The 19075-nt window shown below is 44.9% G+C and overlaps 1 protein-coding gene across 1 annotated transcript in view; it reads left to right on the top strand.

The window, feature by feature from the left end:
- Positions 1–19075, top strand: part of LOC138267088 (hydroperoxide isomerase ALOXE3-like) — a 126346-nt gene that overhangs the window by 46729 nt on the left and 60542 nt on the right. Inside the window, exons 3-5 of the mRNA XM_069215934.1 lie at positions 15317–15398; positions 17750–17869; positions 18038–18141. Coding sequence (XP_069072035.1) covers positions 15317–15398; positions 17750–17869; positions 18038–18141 — 306 coding nt within the window. The remainder of the gene's footprint in view (positions 1–15316; positions 15399–17749; positions 17870–18037; positions 18142–19075) is intronic.

Below are 19075 nucleotides of genomic sequence, written 5' to 3'. Positions count from 1 at the left end.
TAAGAGGGTGTTGGAGCGAAGATGTAGGTAGACAGGACTCCCTTCCTGTTAGTGGACGTTCCGCCATTTCCTTGCCTAAATCGGACCCTTCATTTCATTTCATTTCACCACTGGTAGTAGTGCCGTGCCAGGATAATGATTATTAAAGTTTACACGGCATCATTACTTTATTGTGCTGGGACTACACATGTAATCTACTGTTTACTCTCAGAGGGAAAAAATACAACTTTTCTACGAGTTGCCGTATGGGTCTGAAGAACCTGAGTAAGTTTGCATCCTATTTTCTCTAATTGCATTCCATCGGAATAATGGGACACCTGCGCCCAAGTCCAACAATGGAAATGTATCTTTATATCTGATGTACAGCAATAGCAGCTTGGGCACCAGTATCCGAGACACTGGTGAAGTTGCTTTTGCTATATCCAGTTGTGGGAATGTGTTTACTGTGTATTGTTGGACAAATGCGATGCAACCGGTTCAAGGCCGAATGATGACGTCTAAAAGTGAAAGTATCAATTTTTCAAGCCATTGTAAAGGATATTGTACTTTATGGTAACTGATCATTTTAAGGTCCTTTTGGTAAACATTCATCATAAAGATCTGTGTGCCATTATGTCGGTAGCCATTTATTTTTTGGACAGTTATTAAATAATAGATTTTCCAAGCATGCCAATTCACATTCTTTTAAGGCCTTGTTTGGGACCACCAGGCCATGACGACTATAGGTGCTGTTTAGTGTCTCTATGCTTCTTAATAAATCCCCAGATATTGCTCTTCACCTGTGCTTTTGGCCTTACTAACTCATAGTCCAACCTGGGAAAAGTGTTAATTCGTAGTAATAACACGCAGGTATGGTTCGTGCATCGTTCTATAGTTACTTGGCACTAAAATGCCATCCTGTACCAGGTGGCAACATTTATAAACATATTTTGATTAATTGTTCTAAATTGAAGTTCACCCGGTGATAAAATCATGCTTTTGTTATGCCTTAGCAGCAAATTAATTTCCACTTCCTTTTTTCTACGTTTTGTAAAGTCTTTGGAGCATGGATCAATATTTTACTTCTACGATCTTATGAAGAACTTGCCAAAAATTATTGAAATTTAAATTTTCCTTACGTAATAGTTTACAATTTCCCTGCATCACTATCTCAGCTCGTTCCAATAGTAAACCATATGAATCTTTAATGAATCTTGACAAATGTCCCGTAGATTTCACACGTCTGAGATAAGCACCCTCTATCGGACCATGAATAACAGAAAATTATCATAATCTGGAGAAAGGCGTCTACTTTAATAGTCATTCTGTAGTATTCAAAGCCTAACACGAACACTTTGAGTCACTGCCAGAAGGCAGGTAATAGAGGTACCTTAATGCAGTTAAGAAGTAAGTACATATATTGCCTATGGTCGTGCACTACACTTGCAGTGCTCGGTCCTCAATGCCCCTATGCTTCTTACTTCTTACTGCAACAATGGGCATAGAAAGGCGACATTCTCCCCACAAGGGCATTTTTAACAGGGGTGTAACCTCGGGTGGGGTGGGGGGGGTGTTACACTGTAGGAAAGTACCATCTTGCCTGGCATGTTACCCCCATATTTCACTGTATATATGTTGTTTTAGTCTATGTGTCACTGGGACCCTGCCAGCCAGGGCCCCAGTGCTCATACGTGTGCCCTGTATGTGTTCCCTGTGTGATGACTAACTGTCTCACTGAGGCTCTGCTAACCAGAACCTCAGTGGTTATGCTCTCTCTGCTTTACAAATTGTCACTAACAGGCTAGTGACGAATTTCACCAATTCAGATTGGCATACTGGAACACCCTTATAATGCCCTAGTATATGGTACTGAGGTACCCAGGGTATTGGGGTTCCAGGAGATCCCTATGGGCTGCAGCATTTCTTTTGCCACCCATAGGGAGCTCTGAAAATTCTTACACAGGCCTGCCACTGCAGCCTGAGTGAAATAACGTCCACGTTATTTCACAGCCATTTACCACTGCACTTAAGTAACTTATAAGTCACCTATATGTCTAACCTTCACCTGGTGAAGGTTGGGTGCTAAGTTACTTAGTGTGTAGGCACCCTGGCACTAGCCAAGGTGCCCCCACATTGTTCAGGGCAAATTCCCCGGACTTTGTGAGTGCGGGGACACCATTACACGCGTGCACTATACATAGGTCACTACCTATGTATAGCGTCACAATGGTAACTCCGAACATGGCCATGTAACATGTCTAAGATCATGGAATTGTAACCCCAATGCCATTCTGGCATTGGGGAGACAATTCCAGGATCCCCCGAGTCTCTAGCACAGACCCGGGTACTGCCAAACTAACTTTCCCGGGGTTTCACTGCAGCTGCTGCCAACCCCTCAGACAGGTTTCTGCCCTCCTGGGGTCCAGCCAGGCTTGGCCCAGGAAGGCAGAACAAAGGACTTCCTCAGAGAGAGGGTGTTACACCCTCTCCCTTTGGAAAAAGGTGTCAGGGCTGGGGAGGAGTAGCCTCCCCCAGCCTCTGGAAATGCTTTGATGGGCACAGATGGTGCCCATCTCTGCATAAGCCAGTCTACACCGGTTCAGGGATCCCCCAGCCCTGCTCTGGCGCGAAACTGGCCAAAGGAAAGGGGAGTGACCACTCCCCTGACCTGCACCTCCCCTGGGAGGTGCCCAGAGCTCCTTCAGTGTGCTCCAGACCTCTGCCATCTTGGAAACAGAGGTGCTGCTGGCACACTGGACTGCTCTGAGTGGCCAGGGCCAGCAGGTGACGCCAGAGACTCCTTCTGATAGGCCCTTACCTGTGTTGCTAGCCTATCCTCCTTCCTAAGTAGCCAAACCTCCTTTTCTGGCTATTTAGGGTCTCTGCTTTGGGGAATTCTTTAGATAACGAATGCAAGAGCTCATCAGAGTTCCTCTGCATCTCTCTCTTCACCTTCTGCCAAGGAATCGACCGCTGACTGCTCAGGACGCCTGCAAAACCGCAACAAAGTAGCAAAGACGACTACTGCAACCTTGTATCGCTGATCCTGCCGCCTTCTTGGCTGTTTTCCTGGTGGTGCATGCTGTGGGGGTAGTCTGCTTCCTCTCTGCACTAGAAGCTCCAAAGAAATCTCCCGTGGATCGACGGAATCTTCCCCCTGCAACCGCAGGCAATAAAAGACTGCATCACCGGTCCTCTGGGTCCCCTCTCAGCATGATGAGCGTGGTCCCTGGAATGCAGCAACTCTGTCCAAGTGACTCCCACAGTCCAGTGACTCTTCAGTCCAAGTTTGGTGGAGGTAAGTCCCTGTCTCCCCACGCTACACTGCATTGCTGGGTACCGCGTGATTTGCAGCTGCTCCGGTTCCTGTGCACTCTTCCAGGATTTCCTTTGTGCACAGCCAAGCCTGGGTCGCCGACACTCTAACCTGCAGTGCACAACCTCCTGAGTTGTCCTCCGGCGTCGTGGGATCTTCTTTTGTGACTTCGGGTGAGCTCCGGTTCACTCTTCTTCGTAGTGCCTGTTCCGGCACTTCTGAGGGTCCTGCCTGCTTCTGAGAGGGCTCCTTCTCTTGCTGGGCGCCCCCTCTGTCTCCTCAAGCAATTGGTAACATCCTGGTCCCTCCTGGGCCACAGCAGCATCCAAAAACCCTAACCGCGACCCTTGCAGCTAGCAAGGCTTGTTTGCGGTCTTTCTGCGTGGGAACACCTCTGCAAGCTTCTTCACGACGTGGGACATCCATCCTCGAAAGGGGAAGTTCCTAGTCCTCTTCGTTCTTGCCGAATCTACAGCTTCTACCATCCGGTGGCAGCTTCTTTGCACCCTCAGCTGGCATTTCCTTGGCATCTGCCCAATCTCGACTTTGTCGCAACTCTTGGACTTGGTCCCCTTGTTCCTCAGGTACTCTTGTCCGGAAATCCATCATTGTTGCATTGCTGGTGTTGGTCTTCCTTGCAGAATTCCCCTATCACGACTTCTGTGCTCTCTGGGGAACTTAGGCGCACTTTACACCTACTTTTCAGGGTCTTGGGGTGGGCTATTTTTCTAACCCTCACTGTTTTCTTACAGTCCCAGCGACCCTCTACAAGCTCACATAGGTTTGGGGTCCATTCGTGGTTCGCATTCCACTTTTGGAGTATATGGTTTGTGTTGCCCCTATACCTATGTGCTCTCATTGCAATCTATTGTGACTGTACATTGCTTGCATTGCTTTCTATTGCTATTACTGCATATTTTTGGTATTGTGTACATATATCTTGTATATATTTGCTATCCTCATACTGAGGGTACTCACTGAGATACTTTTGGCATATTGTCATAAAAATAAAGTACCTTTATTTTTAGTATATCTGTGTATTGTGTTTTCTTATGATATTGTGCATATGACACTAGTGGTATAGTGGGAGCTTTGCATGTCTCCTAGTTCAGCCTAAGCTGCTCTGCTAAGCTACCTTCTCTATCAGCCTAAGCTGCTAGACACCTCTTCTACACTAATAAGGGATACCCTGACCTGGTGCAGAGGGTAAGTACCCCTTGGTACTCACTACAAACCAGGCCAGCCTCCTACATTGGTTGTGCAGCGGTGGGATAAGTACTTGCAACTACTTACCACTTTGTCATTTTGTACTTTTCATAAGAGAAAAATATACAAAACAAGTTCAGTGTATGTACACCTAACCAAAAAGTTTTGCTTTTCTTCTCTTACTCTATTGCTGAGTGCTGAAAAGTACCTCTAAAATTTTCAAAAAGTTCTAAAAAGTTGAAAAAGTTTTTTTCGGTTTCCTTAAAAAGTTCTGAAACTTTTTCTTTCTTTTTCTGTCCCTTAAACTCTTTTCTATCATGTCTGGTACAGGTCTGACTCTTGATCTGGCCAGCACAGCTTATGACCACCTTAACTGGAAAGGTGTAAGGAGTCTCTGCATTGATAGAGGTTTAGGGGTAGGGAAGAATCCCTCTAGAGAATTGTTAGTTAACATGCTCATTGAAAATGATAAGGCCTTAGCTGGCACATCTGGTGAGAAGTTAGCAGATGGTTCACACTCTGATTCTGGGGTAGCCCCAATAAGAATGTTAGATGGTATTCTTTCCAACCTGCCCCTTAGCAGACCCCCTAGCACAGCTGGTACTAATGTGAGCTCTCATCACAGTAGGGATGTCATTCCTATAGGCCAGGTTGTTAGGGTGCCAACTGTTAGGGACAGGTCTCCCTCTGTTCATTCACACCATTCTTCTGTGTCTAAGCATGCCCAACCCACCCACCGTAATGACAGAATGTTAGAAAGGGAACTCAATAGATTGAGAGTGGAAGAGTCCAGGCTGAAGCTTAAACAGCAACAGCTGGCTCTAGACAGGGAAACTTTAGACTTACAAAAAGAAAGGCAGAGGTTGGGGTTTGGACCCCATGGTGGCAGCAGCAGTGTTACAGATAGTAATCCTGTGAAAGAGCATGATTCTAGGAATCTGCATAAGATAGTTCCCCCTTACAAGGAGGGGGATGACATTAACAAGTGGTTTGCTGCACTTGAGAGGGCCTGTGTTGCACAGGGGTACCCTCAAAGGCAGTGGGCTGCTATCCTATGGCTATCTTTCAGTGGAAAGGGTAGGGATAGGCTCCTTACTGTGAAGGAAAGTGATGCCAATAATTTTACAGTTCTTAAGAATGCACTCCTAGATGGTTATGGCTTAACCACTGAACAGTACAGGATCAAGTTCAGAGAAACCAAAAAGGAGTCTTCACAAGACTGGGTAGACTTTGTTGACCATTCAGTGAAGGCCTTGGAGGGGTGGTTACATGGCAGTAAAGTTTCTGACTATGAAAGCCTGTATAACCTAATCCTGAGAGAGCATATTCTTAATAACTGTGTGTCTGATTTGTTACACCAATATCTAGTGGACTCAGATCTGACCTCTTCCCAAGAATTGGGAAAGAAGGCAGACAAATGGGTCAGAACAAGAGTGAACAGAAAAGTTCATACAGGGGGTGACAAGGATGGCAAGAAGAAGGATGGTAAGTCTTCAGACAAGGGTGGGGACAAATCTAAAAATGAGTCTTCATCAGGCCCACAAAAACACTCTGGTGGGGGTGGTGGGCCCAAATCCTCTTCTAATCAAGTAAAGAAACCATGGTGCTATTTATGTAAAGTAAAAGGCCATTGGACAACTGATGCCAGTTGTCCAAAGAAAAGCACCAAGCCTCCCACCACTACAAGCCCTGCTGCTACACCTAGTGCCCCTAGTAATAGCAGTGGTGGTCGGAGCAAACCTACTAATAGCCAATCCAAGGGAGTAGCTGGGCTCACTTTTGGTAATTTAGTTGGGGTTGGTCTTGTTAGGGAGACCACAGAGGCTGTGCTAGTCTCTGAAGGTGCCATTGATTTGGCCACCTTGGTTGCTTGTCCCCTTAATATGGATAAGTACAAGCAACTTCCCCTAATAAATGGTGTTGAGGTTCAGGCCTACAGGGACACAGGTGCCAGTGTTACCATAGTAATCGAGAAACTGGTCCACCCTGAACAACACCTACTTGGTCACCAGTACCAAGTGACTGATGCTCATAACAACACTCTTAGCCACCCCATGGCTGTTGTGAATCTCAACTGGGGGGGGGGGGGGTCACTGGTCCAAAGAAAGTTGTGGTTGCCTCAGATTTACCTGTAGACTGTCTACTAGGGAATGATTTAGAGACATCAGCTTGGGCAGAAGTGGAGTTGGAGGCTCATGCAGCAATGCTGGGCATTCCTGGGCATATTTTTGCTTTGACAAGGGCTCAGGCCGAAAAGCAAAAAGGACAGGGTGACTTGGATCCTGGAACAATGGGCCAAGTGCTCCCTAAAGCTAAGGTTAGTAAAGGTAAAACACTACCTACTATCCCTCCCTCTACAGTGGATTCAACTTCTGAGGAAGAAGAATTTCCACCCTGTGCAGAACCTTCACCAGAGGAGCTGGAAGCAGACACTGCTGAGCTTTTGGGTGGAGGGGGGCCTGCCAGGGAGGAGCTGAGTGTGGCACAGCAGACCTGTCCTACACTAGAGGGTCTAAGACAGAAGCTGTCAAACAGCAAAATGGGGATGTCAGTGACTCTCACAGAGTTTACTGGGAGGACAACCTCTTGTATACAGAGGCAAGGGACCCAAAACCTGGAGCTGCCAGGAGATTGGTTATTCCCTTGCAATACAGAGAGTTCCTCCTAACTCTAGCCCACGACATTCCCTTGGCTGGACATTTAGGGCAGATGAAAACATGGGATAGGCTTGTCCCCCAGTTTCATTGGCCTAGAATGTCAGAGGACACAAAGGAATTTTGTAAGTCCTGTGTCACCTGTCAAGCCAGTGGCAAAACAGGTGGCACCCCAAAGGCTCCCCTTATTCCACTACCTGTGGTTGGGGTTCCCTTTGAAAGGGTAGGGGTTGACATAGTTGCCCCCCTTGACCCTCCTACTGCTTCAGGCAATAGGTTTATCTTAGTGGTAGTGGACCATGCCACCAGATATCCTGAAGCAATTCCTCTAAGGACCACTACAGTTCCTGCAGTGGCAAAGGCCCTCCTGGGAATCTTTCCAGGGTGGGTTTCCCAAAAGAGGTAGTATCAGACAGGGGTAGCAACTTTATGTCTGCATACTTAAAGGCCATGTGGAAGGAATGTGGTGTAACATACAAATTCACCACGCCTTATCATCCACAAACAAATGGACTAGTTGAGAGGTTTAACAAAACTCTCAAAGGAATGATAATGGGACTCCCTGAAAAACTCAGGAGGAGATGGGATGTCCTGTTACCTTGCCTCCTTTTTGCTTACAGGGAGGTACCCCAGAAAGGAGTGGGCTTCAGCCCCTTTGAACTCCTATTTGGGCACCCTGTAAGAGGTCCTCTAACACTTGTAAAGGAGGGTTGGGAACAACCTTTAAAGGCTCCTAAGCAAGACATAGTGGACTATGTACTTGGCCTAGGATCCAGAATGGCTGAGTATATGAAAAAGGCCAGCAAAAACTTTCAGGCCAGCCAAGAGCTCCAAAAGCAATGGCATGACCAGAAGGCTGTTCTGATTCAGTACCAACCAGGGCAGAAAGTGTGGTTCTTGGAGCCTGTGGCCCCAAGAGCACTACAAGACAAATGGAGTCGACCCCACATTATTGTTAAAAAGAAGGGAGAAGTCACCTACTTGGTTGACTTAACACTGCCAGGAGTCCCCTTAGGGTGCTCCATGTCAATCGCCTGAAACCCTACTATGACAGGGCTGATCTCACCCTGCTCATGGCAACAGATGAAGGACAGGAAGAAGAGAGTGACCCTCTCCCTGATCTCTTCTCTTCCACAGAGCAAGATGCTCTAGTGGAAGGTGTAGTTTTGGCAGATTGTCTTACTGCTGAGCAGAAAGACCACTGCATAAATCCCCTGGGTCAGTTTTCTGAACTCTTTTCTACTGTGCCAGGCACCACTTCTTGGTGTGAGCACACTATAGATACTGGAGACAGCTTGCCTGTCAAAAGTAAGATCTATAGGCAGCCTGACCATGTAAGGGACTGCATAAAACAAGAGGTTCAGAAAATGCTTGAACTGGGAGTGGTTGAGCACTCTGAAAGTCCATGGGCCTCTCCTGTGGTACCAAAACCTAATTCCAAAGATGGAAAAAAAGAAATGAGATTTTGTTTGGATTACAGAGGTCTCAACCAGGTAACTAAAACTGATGCTCACCCTATACCCAGGGCAGGTGAGCTAATAGATACACTGGCATCTGCCAAGTATCTAAGCACCTTTGATTTGACTGCATGGTATTGGCAGCTCAAATTATCAGAGGATGCTAAAGCAAAAACTGCATTTTCGACTGTTGGAGGGCACTACCAGTTCACAGTAATGCCCTTTGGTTTGAAAAATGCACCTGCCACTTTTCAGAGGTTGGTGAATACAGTCCTGCAAGGGTTGGAGGCTTATAGTGCAGCATATCTAGATGATATAGCTGTCTTTAGCTCCACCTGGGATGATCACCTGGTCCACCTATGGAAAGTTTTGGAGGCCCTGCAAAAGGCAGGCCTCACTATCAAGGCTTCAAAGTGCCAGATAGGGCAGGGGAAAGTGGTTTATCTGGGACACCTTGTAGGTGGAGAACAGATTGCACCACTTCAGGGGAAAATCCAAACTATTATAGATTGGGTTACCCCTACAACTCAGACCCAGATGAGAGCCTTCTTAGGCCTCACTGGGTATTACAGGAGGTTCATAAAGAACTATGGCTCCATTGCAGCCCCTCTTAATGACCTCACTTCAAAGAAAATGCCTAAAAAGGTATTGTGGACAGCTAGCTGTCAGAAAGCTTTTGAGGAGCTCAAACAGGCCATGGGCTCCGCACCTGTCATAAAAAGCCCTTGTTACTCCAAGAAATTCATTGTTCAAACTGATGCATCTGAATTAGGGGTAGGGGCAGTCTTATCACAACTCAATTCTGAGGGCCAGGATCAACCTGTTGCTTTTATCAGCAGGAGGTTGACCCCTAGAGAAAAGCGTTGGTCTGCCATAGAGAGGGAGGCCTTTGCTGTGGTCTGGGCACTGAAGAAGTTGAGGCCATACCTGTTTGGCACTCACTTCATTGTTCAGACAGACCACAAACCACTACTTTGGCTAAAACAAATGAAAGGTGAAAATCCTAAATTGTTGAGGTGGTCCATATCTCTACAGGGAATGGACTATACAGTGGAACATAGACCTGGGAGTACCCACTCCAATGCAGATGGACTCTCCAGATATTTCCACTTAGACAATGAAGACTCATCAGGTCATGGCTAGTCTTATTGTCCTTCGTTTGGGGGGGGGGGGGGGGTTGTGTAGGAAAGTACCATCTTGCCTGGCATGTTACCCCCATATTTCACTGTATATATGTTGTTTTAGTCTATGTGTCACTGGGACCCTGCCAGCCAGGGCCCCAGTGCTCATACGTGTGCCCTGTATGTGTTCCCTGTGTGATGACTAACTGTCTCACTGAGGCTCTGCTAACCAGAACCTCAGTGGTTATGCTCTCTCTGCTTTACAAATTGTCACTAACAGGCTAGTGACGAATTTCACCAATTCAGATTGGCATACTGGAACACCCTTATAATGCCCTAGTATATGGTACTGAGGTACCCAGGGTATTGGGGTTCCAGGAGATCCCTATGGGCTGCAGCATTTCTTTTGCCACCCATAGGGAGCTCTGACAATTCTTACACAGGCCTGCCACTGCAGCCTGAGTGAAATAACGTCCACGTTATTTCACAGCCATTTACCACTGACAATTCTTACACAGGCCTGCTAGTCTTATTGTCCTTCGTTTGGGGGGGGGGGGGTTGTGTAGGAAAGTACCATCTTGCCTGGCATGTTACCCCCATATTTCACTGTATATATGTTGTTTTAGTTGTATGTGTCACTGGGACCCTGCCAGACAGGGCCCCAGTGCTCATAAGTGTGCCCTGTATGTGTTCCCTGTGTGATGACTAGCTGTCTCACTGAGGCTCTGCTAACCAGAACCTCAGTGGTTATGCTCTCTCTTTGCTTTCCAAATTGTCACTAACAGGCTAGTGACCAATTTCACCAATTCACATTGGCATACTGGAACACCCTTATAATTCCCTAGTATATGGTACTGAGGTACCCAGGGTATTGGGGTTCCAGGAGATCCCTATGGGCTGCAGCATTTATTTTGCCACCCATAGGGAGCTCTGACAATTCTTACACAGGCCTGCTAGTCTTATTGTCCTTCGTTTGGGGGGGGGGGGGGGGGGGGGTTGTGTAGGAAAGTACCATCTTGCCTGGCATGTTACCCCCATATTTCACTGTATATATGTTGTTTTAGTTGTATGTGTCACTGGGACCCTGCCAGACAGGGCCCCAGTGCTCATAAGTGTGCCCTGTATGTGTTCCCTGTGTGATGACTAACTGTCTCACTGAGGCTCTGCTAACCAGAACCTCAGTGGTTATGCTCTCTCTTTGCTTTCCAAATTGTCACTAACAGGCTAGTGACCAATTTCACCAATTCACATTGGCATACTGGAACACCCTTATAATTCCCTAGTATATGGTACTGAGGTACCCAGGGTATTGGGGTTCCAGGAGATCCCTATGGGCTGCAGCATTTATTTTGCCACCCATAGGGAGCTCTGACAATTCTTACACAGGCCTGCCACTGCAGCCTGAGTGAAATAACGTCCACATTATTTCACAGCCATTTACCACTGCACTTAAGTAACTTATAAGTCACCTATATGTCTAACCTTTACCTGGTAAAGGTTGGGTGCTAAGTTACTTAGTGTGTGGGCACCCTGGCACTAGCCAAGGTGCCCGACATTGTTCAGGGCAAATTCCCCGGACTTTGTGAGTGCGGGGACACCATTACACGCGTGCACTATACATAGGTCACTACCTATGTATAGCGTCACAATGGTAACTCCGAACATGGCCATGTAACATGTCTAAGATCATGGAATTATCACCCCAATGCCATTCTGGCATTGGGGAGACAATTCCATGATCCCCGAGTCTCAAGCACAGACCCGGGCACTGCCAAACTAACTGTGCCGGGGTTTCACTGCAGCTGCTGCCAACCCCTCAGACAGGTTTCTGCCCTCCTGGGGTCCAGCCAGGCTTGGCCCAGGAAGGCAGAACAAAGGACTTCCTCAGAGAGAGGGTGTTACACCCTCTCCCTTTGGAAAAAGGTGTCAGGGCTGGGGAGGAGTAGCCTCCCCCAGCCTCTGGAAATGCTTTGATGGGCACAGATGGTGCCCATCTCTGCATAAGCCAGTCTACACCGGTTCAGGGATCCCCCAGCCCTGCTCTGGCGCGAAACTGGACAAAGGAAAGGGGAGTGACCCCTCCCCTGACCTGCACCTCCCCTGGGAGGTGCCCAGAGCTCCTCCAGTGTGCTCCAGACCTCTGCCATCTTGGAAACAGAGGTGCTGCTGGCACACTGGACTGCTCTGAGTGGCCAGGGCCAGCAGGTGACGTCGGAGACTCCTTCTGATAGGCTCTTAACTGTGTTGCTAGCCTATCCTCCTTCCTAAGTAGCCAAACCTCCTTTTCTGGCTATTTAGGGTCTCTACTTTGGGGAATTCTTTAGATAACGAATGCAAGAGCTCATCAGAGTTCCTCTGCATCTCTCTCTTCACCTTCTGCCAAGGAATCGACCGCTGACTGCTCAGGACGCCTGCAAAACCACAACAAAGTAGCAAAGATGACTACTGCAACCTTGTATCGCTGATCCTGCCGCCTTCTCAACTGTTTTCCTGGTGGTTCATGCTGTGGGGGTAGTCTGCCTCCTCTCTGCACTAGCAGCTCTGAAGAAATCTCCCGTGGGTCGACTGAATCTTCCCCCTGCAACCGTAGGCAACAAAAGACTGCATCACCGGTCCTCTGGGTCCCCTCTCAGCATGACGAGCGTGGTCCCTGGAACTCAGTAACGCTGTCCAAGTGACTCCCACAGTCCAGTGACTCTTCAGTCCAAGTTTGGTGGAGGTAAGTCCTTGCCTCCCCACGCTAGACTGCATTGCTGGGTACCGCGTGATTTGCAGCTGCTCCTGTGAACTCTTCCAGGATTTCCTTTGTGCACAGCCAAGCCTGTGTCCCCGACACTCTAACCTGCAGTGCACAACCTCCAGAGTTGTCCTCCGGCATCGTGAGATCTTCTTTTGTGATTTCGGGTGAGCTCCAGTTCACTCTTCTTCGTAGTGCCTGTTCTGGCACTTCTGCCGGTGCTGCCTGCTTCTGAGAGGGCTCCCTGTCTTGCTGGGCGCCCCCTCTGTCTCCTCACGCAATTGGCGACATCCTGGTCCCTCCTGGGCCACAGCAGCATCCAAAAACCCTAACCGCGACCCTTGCAGCTAGCAAGGCTTGTTTGCGGTCTTTCTGCGTGGGAACACCTCTGCAAGCTTCTTCACGATGTGGGACATCCATCCTCCAAAGGGGAAATTCCTAGTCCTCTTCGTTCTTGCAGAATCCACAGCTTCTACCATCCGGTGGCAGCTTCTTTGCACCCTCAGCTGGCATTTCCTGGGCATCTGCCCAATCTCGACTTTGTCGCAACTCTTGGACTTGGTCCCCTTGTTCCTCAGGTACTCTCGTCCAGAAATCCATCGTTGTTGCATTGCTGGTGTTGGTCTTCCTTGCAGAATTCCCCTATCACAACTTCTGTGCTCTCTGGGGAAATTAGGTGCACTTTACACCTACTTTTCAGGGTCTTGGGGAGGGCTATTTTTCTAACCCTCACTGTTTTCTTACATTCCCAGCGACCCTCTACAAGCTCACATAGGTTTGGGGTCCATTCGTGGTTCGCATTCCACTTTTGAAGTATATGGTTTGTGTTGCCCCTATACCTATGTGCTCTCATTGCAATCTATTGTGACTGTACATTGCTTGCATTGCTTTCTATTGCTATTACTGCATATTTTTGGTATTGTGTACATATATCTTGTGTATATTTGCTATCCTCATACTGAGGGTACTCACCGAGATACTTTTGGCATATTGTCATAAAAATAAAGTACCTTTATTCTTAGTATATCTGTGTATTGTGTTTTCTTATGATATTGTGCATATGACACTAGTGGTATAGTGGGAGCTTTGCATGTCTCCTAGTTCAGCCTAAGCTGCTCTGCTAAGCTACCTTTTCTATCAGCCTAAGCTGCTAGACACCTCTTCTACACTAATAAGGGATACCTGGACCTGGTGCAGAGTGTAAGTACCCCTTGGTACTCACTACAAACCAGGCCAGCCTCCTACATACACCCCACCAGTAAATGTATTATTTAAAAAAATCGCTGGGTACAGGCGCTTTCAGTCTGTGTAAGGTGTCTGTTAGCCCTGGTTCCCAATACTGTAATGTCGCTGCACTGCCCTATGCAGCGCAGCGTAGCTAAGGTCAGTTCTTTTAGTCTGGATATCCAGGAGCCATTCTCCTAGACAAAGATCAGCAATTAACATCCTCCTTCCATAATGCATCATTTACACTGCAATGCATTTGGAATAGTAAAGAAGAGTGGATTTTAGAACAAAAGGAAAGGAAGAGCTCTGTAATTAGACTATAGATTTTTGGGTTGAGTTTTAGAAATTACCTGGGGCCTCCTCACAAAGTAGCACCTTTAGTAGTACTATAAAGAACAGCAAATGAACTACAAAATGTTATTTGCAAACCTGTCTGCAGAGAGCTCCTCCTGTTCTCTCTTTTCAGTGCGGAGGTCTCTGCGCACTTAGGTGTACATTTTAGTAGTAAATGTAGGAGGAACCTAGGGAATGACAAAAATAGGGAATACTTATTACTAAAAGAAAAGCAGAATAGTGAAGCATAAGTTGGATCTTAGGGAGGGGTGGGGAGGGGTCTAGAGATGGATATGCAAATACAAACTCCCACCCACAAAATAGCAATCCCATTGCTATTCACAAAGCTGCATTTCTAAAGATACTAAAGCAAAAAGGAACGCAAACCAGTCATAAATGTACTTTAGCCCAGCCGGGATTAAGTCTAGCACCACACATGGCCACTCACAGGTACTGCAGCACACTCAAATAGAAAATAATGGAGGCAGGGACCACCCCATAGGAAATGTAAATGTTACATCACACACACGTACAAACACACATGCATTCACACACAGAAATAAACATGTTAGTATTAAATGTTTGTTCAATTTATTTTTTCTGATTAAATAAAGTAATATTCTAATTTCTTGTTTAAAATAATAACACTTTTAAGCTGTTATTAACAAATTAAAATTATTTACAATTCATTAAACAATAAGTTTAATCAAATTTACTGAATAATAATTAAATATAAATAGGATAGTAAGAGTGCATTATTAACATTTGTAAATTAATACATTTACTCATTTATTGAACATTTAATTTGATGAGTTAATGTGCTGTAACATGTTGCTCTTTTAGTTTTCGGTTGGATACAACTATTTTACATTAGCATATTTAACATTTAAAAAAAATAATGATTACACTTTATTATTTTTCCCCTAAATTTTACCTTACAGAGATCTCTGCAGTGGTGGTGGAGACCTCCACTCTTGTGGGTCTAAATGTAGGAGCGTGTCCCATTTTATGGCTGGCCAAATAGTATTCACAGTAGGGTTTAGTACTGTGCTACAACATCGTGTACCAATTATATGCTGCCGATTACTTATGTTATTAGGACACTTGCAAATCAACATTAGGAAAGGAAAAGTGATGGCCATAACTGCATTTCAATGCTTATGGTGGCTGCAAAAGAACCGCTTTACAATGCACCATAGAATCTTGATGGTTATCCTAACTCCTGTCAGATCCTCTGGCATAATTCATGCATAACAAATAAATGCTTGTTTCACTTCTTCCCTCAGCCCGGACAGCAGCTGATGAAACCTACCCTCTTCTTCTGCAGCACAGGGAATTGGAGCTGAAAAGTAGAAGAGAATCCTACAGGTCTGTGTAAAATCTGAGAAATTTACATTTTGTATAGATCACAGCAAAAAGTAATGTGTAGACCATGATTCTAATGTTGATTCATCTCAAGTTTAGATCAATCTACCAGATATTTGTATAGTCACAACACCTTCAAATGTTTACCACCAATTTCTATGAAAGAAGTCACACCAAGATATGTCCAGTTACTAATCAGCTAACCTATTTACTTGTAGGAGGACCGTTCCAATATTACAGGTAGTGAAACTGAAAAATAAGTTGTGTTTGTCATGTTTGGGATCAGGGCTAGATAGGCCATTCTGTCACTCTGGCATCTCCTGAGTAGCTTGTAGGGCAGGGGCTGCTTTCCGAGCAGGACGCACTGTCATGATCTAACCATGCACCCTTATAGAGCAACATGTTACAGCACATTAACTCATCAAATAAGCTCGTCGGGCTGGTTTGAAATTTTTTACCCAGACTGATTTCACACATGCACGTGAGGTCTAGTCAACCTGTGATCTACATATTGGGGTAGTACAGAAAAATGACTTGCTGTGTCCACGTTCTTTTAGGGAAGATTAGTCATTCCAGTTTTTCATGGTATGGTTTTATGGTCTGTTTCTGTTTGCAGTGGACTCCTGGAGAGAGAGAAGGAACAGATTTTTTTGCTGTCTGAGTTATTTGCCAGTTGCTTGGTGTGTAATCGTGGAGCTGAACTATGTGCTGTGTGTGGTGCAGGTAGGGAGCCAATGAATACCCTGTAGTGCATCATTGAGGACCTAAAGTATCAATCAGTCTATTGTATCACATGGGAGTCTCTTTCTGTCTTCAACACATGAGAAGTTAGATGCTGAGCTCTTTGAGATACAGTTGAGGGGGTTCTTTCTAAATGGCCTATTGTATAATTTGTGATTTCATGATCTATTTCATGGCCCATAACTGAGAAACCAATTGCTCAAATGAATTTCATTTCTCATTTCATATGTGTAATAAATTAATTAATTCTGCAACAATATAATTCAGTTGCCGAATTGTGTGGCACGGAAACACACAAGTAAAAATAGAACAATCCAAGAAAAATAACAAAAAGAGCACAGGAGTGGATGGTTATCCACCTAACCCTTAAATAAAATAAGTATTGGCAAAGCTAAATGCCTAGTTTTACTAATACTTATTGACTATCGCTATTGGCTTGCGAAAACTTGTACGGAGCACGCATTAGCAAATCCAAATGGGGCACATGTTCTTCTTAGATTGTAATTTCTTGTAGCTTCTAGATGGCCACCACACCAAGTCTACTGTGAGCAAGGGATAGACTCAAAGCTTACTCATAGTATTTGCAAAAGTAAGGGTTTCCATGCTATCTGATGTCTGCGACAGACAGCTTTAGCTGCTTATAGCACGAATGTAAAAACATAAGGTTTGCTACGCTGTTTGGGAATGACCAGGACAGAAATGCATGAGGGATGGTGGAATATCCTCCCTCGCCCATTTAAAAATAGGCATCCAGTCAAAAATATGAATTTCAGAACTGCTCAGTTTGAAATCATTATATTTGCATTATCTATTTTGGCTCTTTGTAAAATAATGAGTCTTCGCATTCTCTGCAAAAGGGTGACGGTCTGTTGATTACCTATTAGTACTAGAACTAAGATGTTAATTGATTATCACTTTGTGGAGTATTTGAGGATTCAATTGATCAGTATTTGGATTGAGATTGTTTGTTGCTTGTTTGTTGGGTCCCAAGGAATCAACTGATGGCCTATTTATGTTGTAATTCACTCAACTGTTTGTTGTACAGTTGTGTTGTACAATTGTGAACCCAATACTTTGACTGGTTGATGTACATTTAGTTGGCAGAGCTGGTTAATTACATAATTGGAGTAAGTTGTAACATAATTAGTTGTTCCTTGAACCTGTGTTCATTTGCAAAGATTCAGGAGTTATCTGCTAGATAACTCTGAAATTTATGTATTTGGTCTTGGTGTTGTATGTTAACTATTTTGGTTAGTGGATGCAACCCTGGCAGACTGTCATCTGTGTACTAGTTAATAGTGGCAAATTGTTTAGGGAAGAATCTGAAAATAAGTAGCTGACTTCTATGATCAAGTTTCACATGTATGCTCCTGTAGTTTTAGGGTATGCTAGCCTACTGCTCATTATCCTCACCCTTTAAAACCCTCTACAGTAATCTCTAAAGCCAATTCCTCGGTTTCCTTCTTTGAGAAACCCAGTGTAAAATATCTACTTTACAAAAATACTGAAGAGTGAATATAATTGGGACCTCAGTATTAGAAATATCTCATCTTTAATTTCAGTGATGGTTTGGTGTACCAGCATTACAAACATTGTCTCTCACGTTTTTCTAGATGGAGAGACTTTTTTCCAGGAACACCGAGATGCATCAACATCAGTTCCCCAAAAGAGCTTAACTCCAACAATACGTTTTCCCTCATCAAATTATCATCTCAGCCTCCTTACAGATCTACGTAAGTACCACATTGTCCAATAATTGTTTAATCGTAGTCTACAAGTGGAATTTATCATGGGGTAAGAGGGGTCTGTGACCTTTGTTGCCTAAAGGTGAAGATTAAGGACAAAGCATGCTTGGCATTGTCTTTCTCTCACATAGTGTTGTTCTTGCCTTTGGTTTGTAGACATATGTCTAGCAAGTTGAAGATCTTCTCTGGCTGCTGCGATTCATGGAAGACCCTTGATGACCTTCAGAGGGTGTTCTGGTTCAATAGAACACCTGTATCAGGTTTGTGTCCAACTGGTTCTGGAAAAAGATTAAGTATCTATTGAGCCAAATGTTCTTGTACCATTCAGAAAATATTGGTCCTGGGAGGTAAGACATGAAGAGCCTGTCATTTACCGATCCTAGATAAGAGGAGTTCCACTGAATTTATAAAATAAATCATACCAGTTCTCCCACAGCCTCCCATAGTATATGACAACGTGTTTACTTGGGTGAATTTAAGAAAAAATGTGGAGCCTGTAAAGTTTTATTATGGAGGAAAGATCTTACATGTATCCATGTTATTGGCCTATTCATAGTTTGTAAAGTTTCCTATTTTTCCAAAGTTTTACATCAAGGTGTAATCTTTCCCAACAAACTAGCAATATTTCTTTGCAAGTCGTATTTGCCATTGAATATGACTGTGCCCTTTTCTCCCAAGGTAACTTCAAAACTATTTTCTTCACACCTTTGAAAAAAGGAAGGATGATGGTGATTTTTTTTATTTTCCAGACACAACTTAAAAGTGGTGCAAAAGCCCCAAATTTAGCATGAAATAAACTTTAACATTTCTACTTAACTTCACCCTCTCTAATAAGTAGGTAAGGGTTGTAATGACAATGAGATCAGAATTTGAGTGATGGCCCTGGACTAAATACATTTAGGCCCATATTTATAGGCTTTTGATGCAGGGCAACACAGCGTGTGCCGTATCTATGGCATATGACGCATTCCTGTCCTTCCCTTTCCCACTGAGCTGGCTCCATTTTAGCAGCCTAAGGCCAGCATGCACGATTGTTTTGTGCAAGAAGGGACACCGCCCTGCACAAGACCAATCCTGGGAGGCTTTTTTCCCTCTTTCTATGTATGCTGCATTCTGCAGCATTCTGTATGTATGCTTTTATGGAAAACTTCTGTTGAATACAGCTTATTTGATTTGATTTATATCTATATATAT

This window comes from Pleurodeles waltl, chromosome 12, assembly GCF_031143425.1.
Source record: "Pleurodeles waltl isolate 20211129_DDA chromosome 12, aPleWal1.hap1.20221129, whole genome shotgun sequence".
Lineage (NCBI taxonomy): Eukaryota > Metazoa > Chordata > Amphibia > Caudata > Salamandridae > Pleurodeles > Pleurodeles waltl.
Note: the sequence above shows the minus strand (reverse complement) of the source record. Positions and strands in the feature narration are given on the sequence as shown.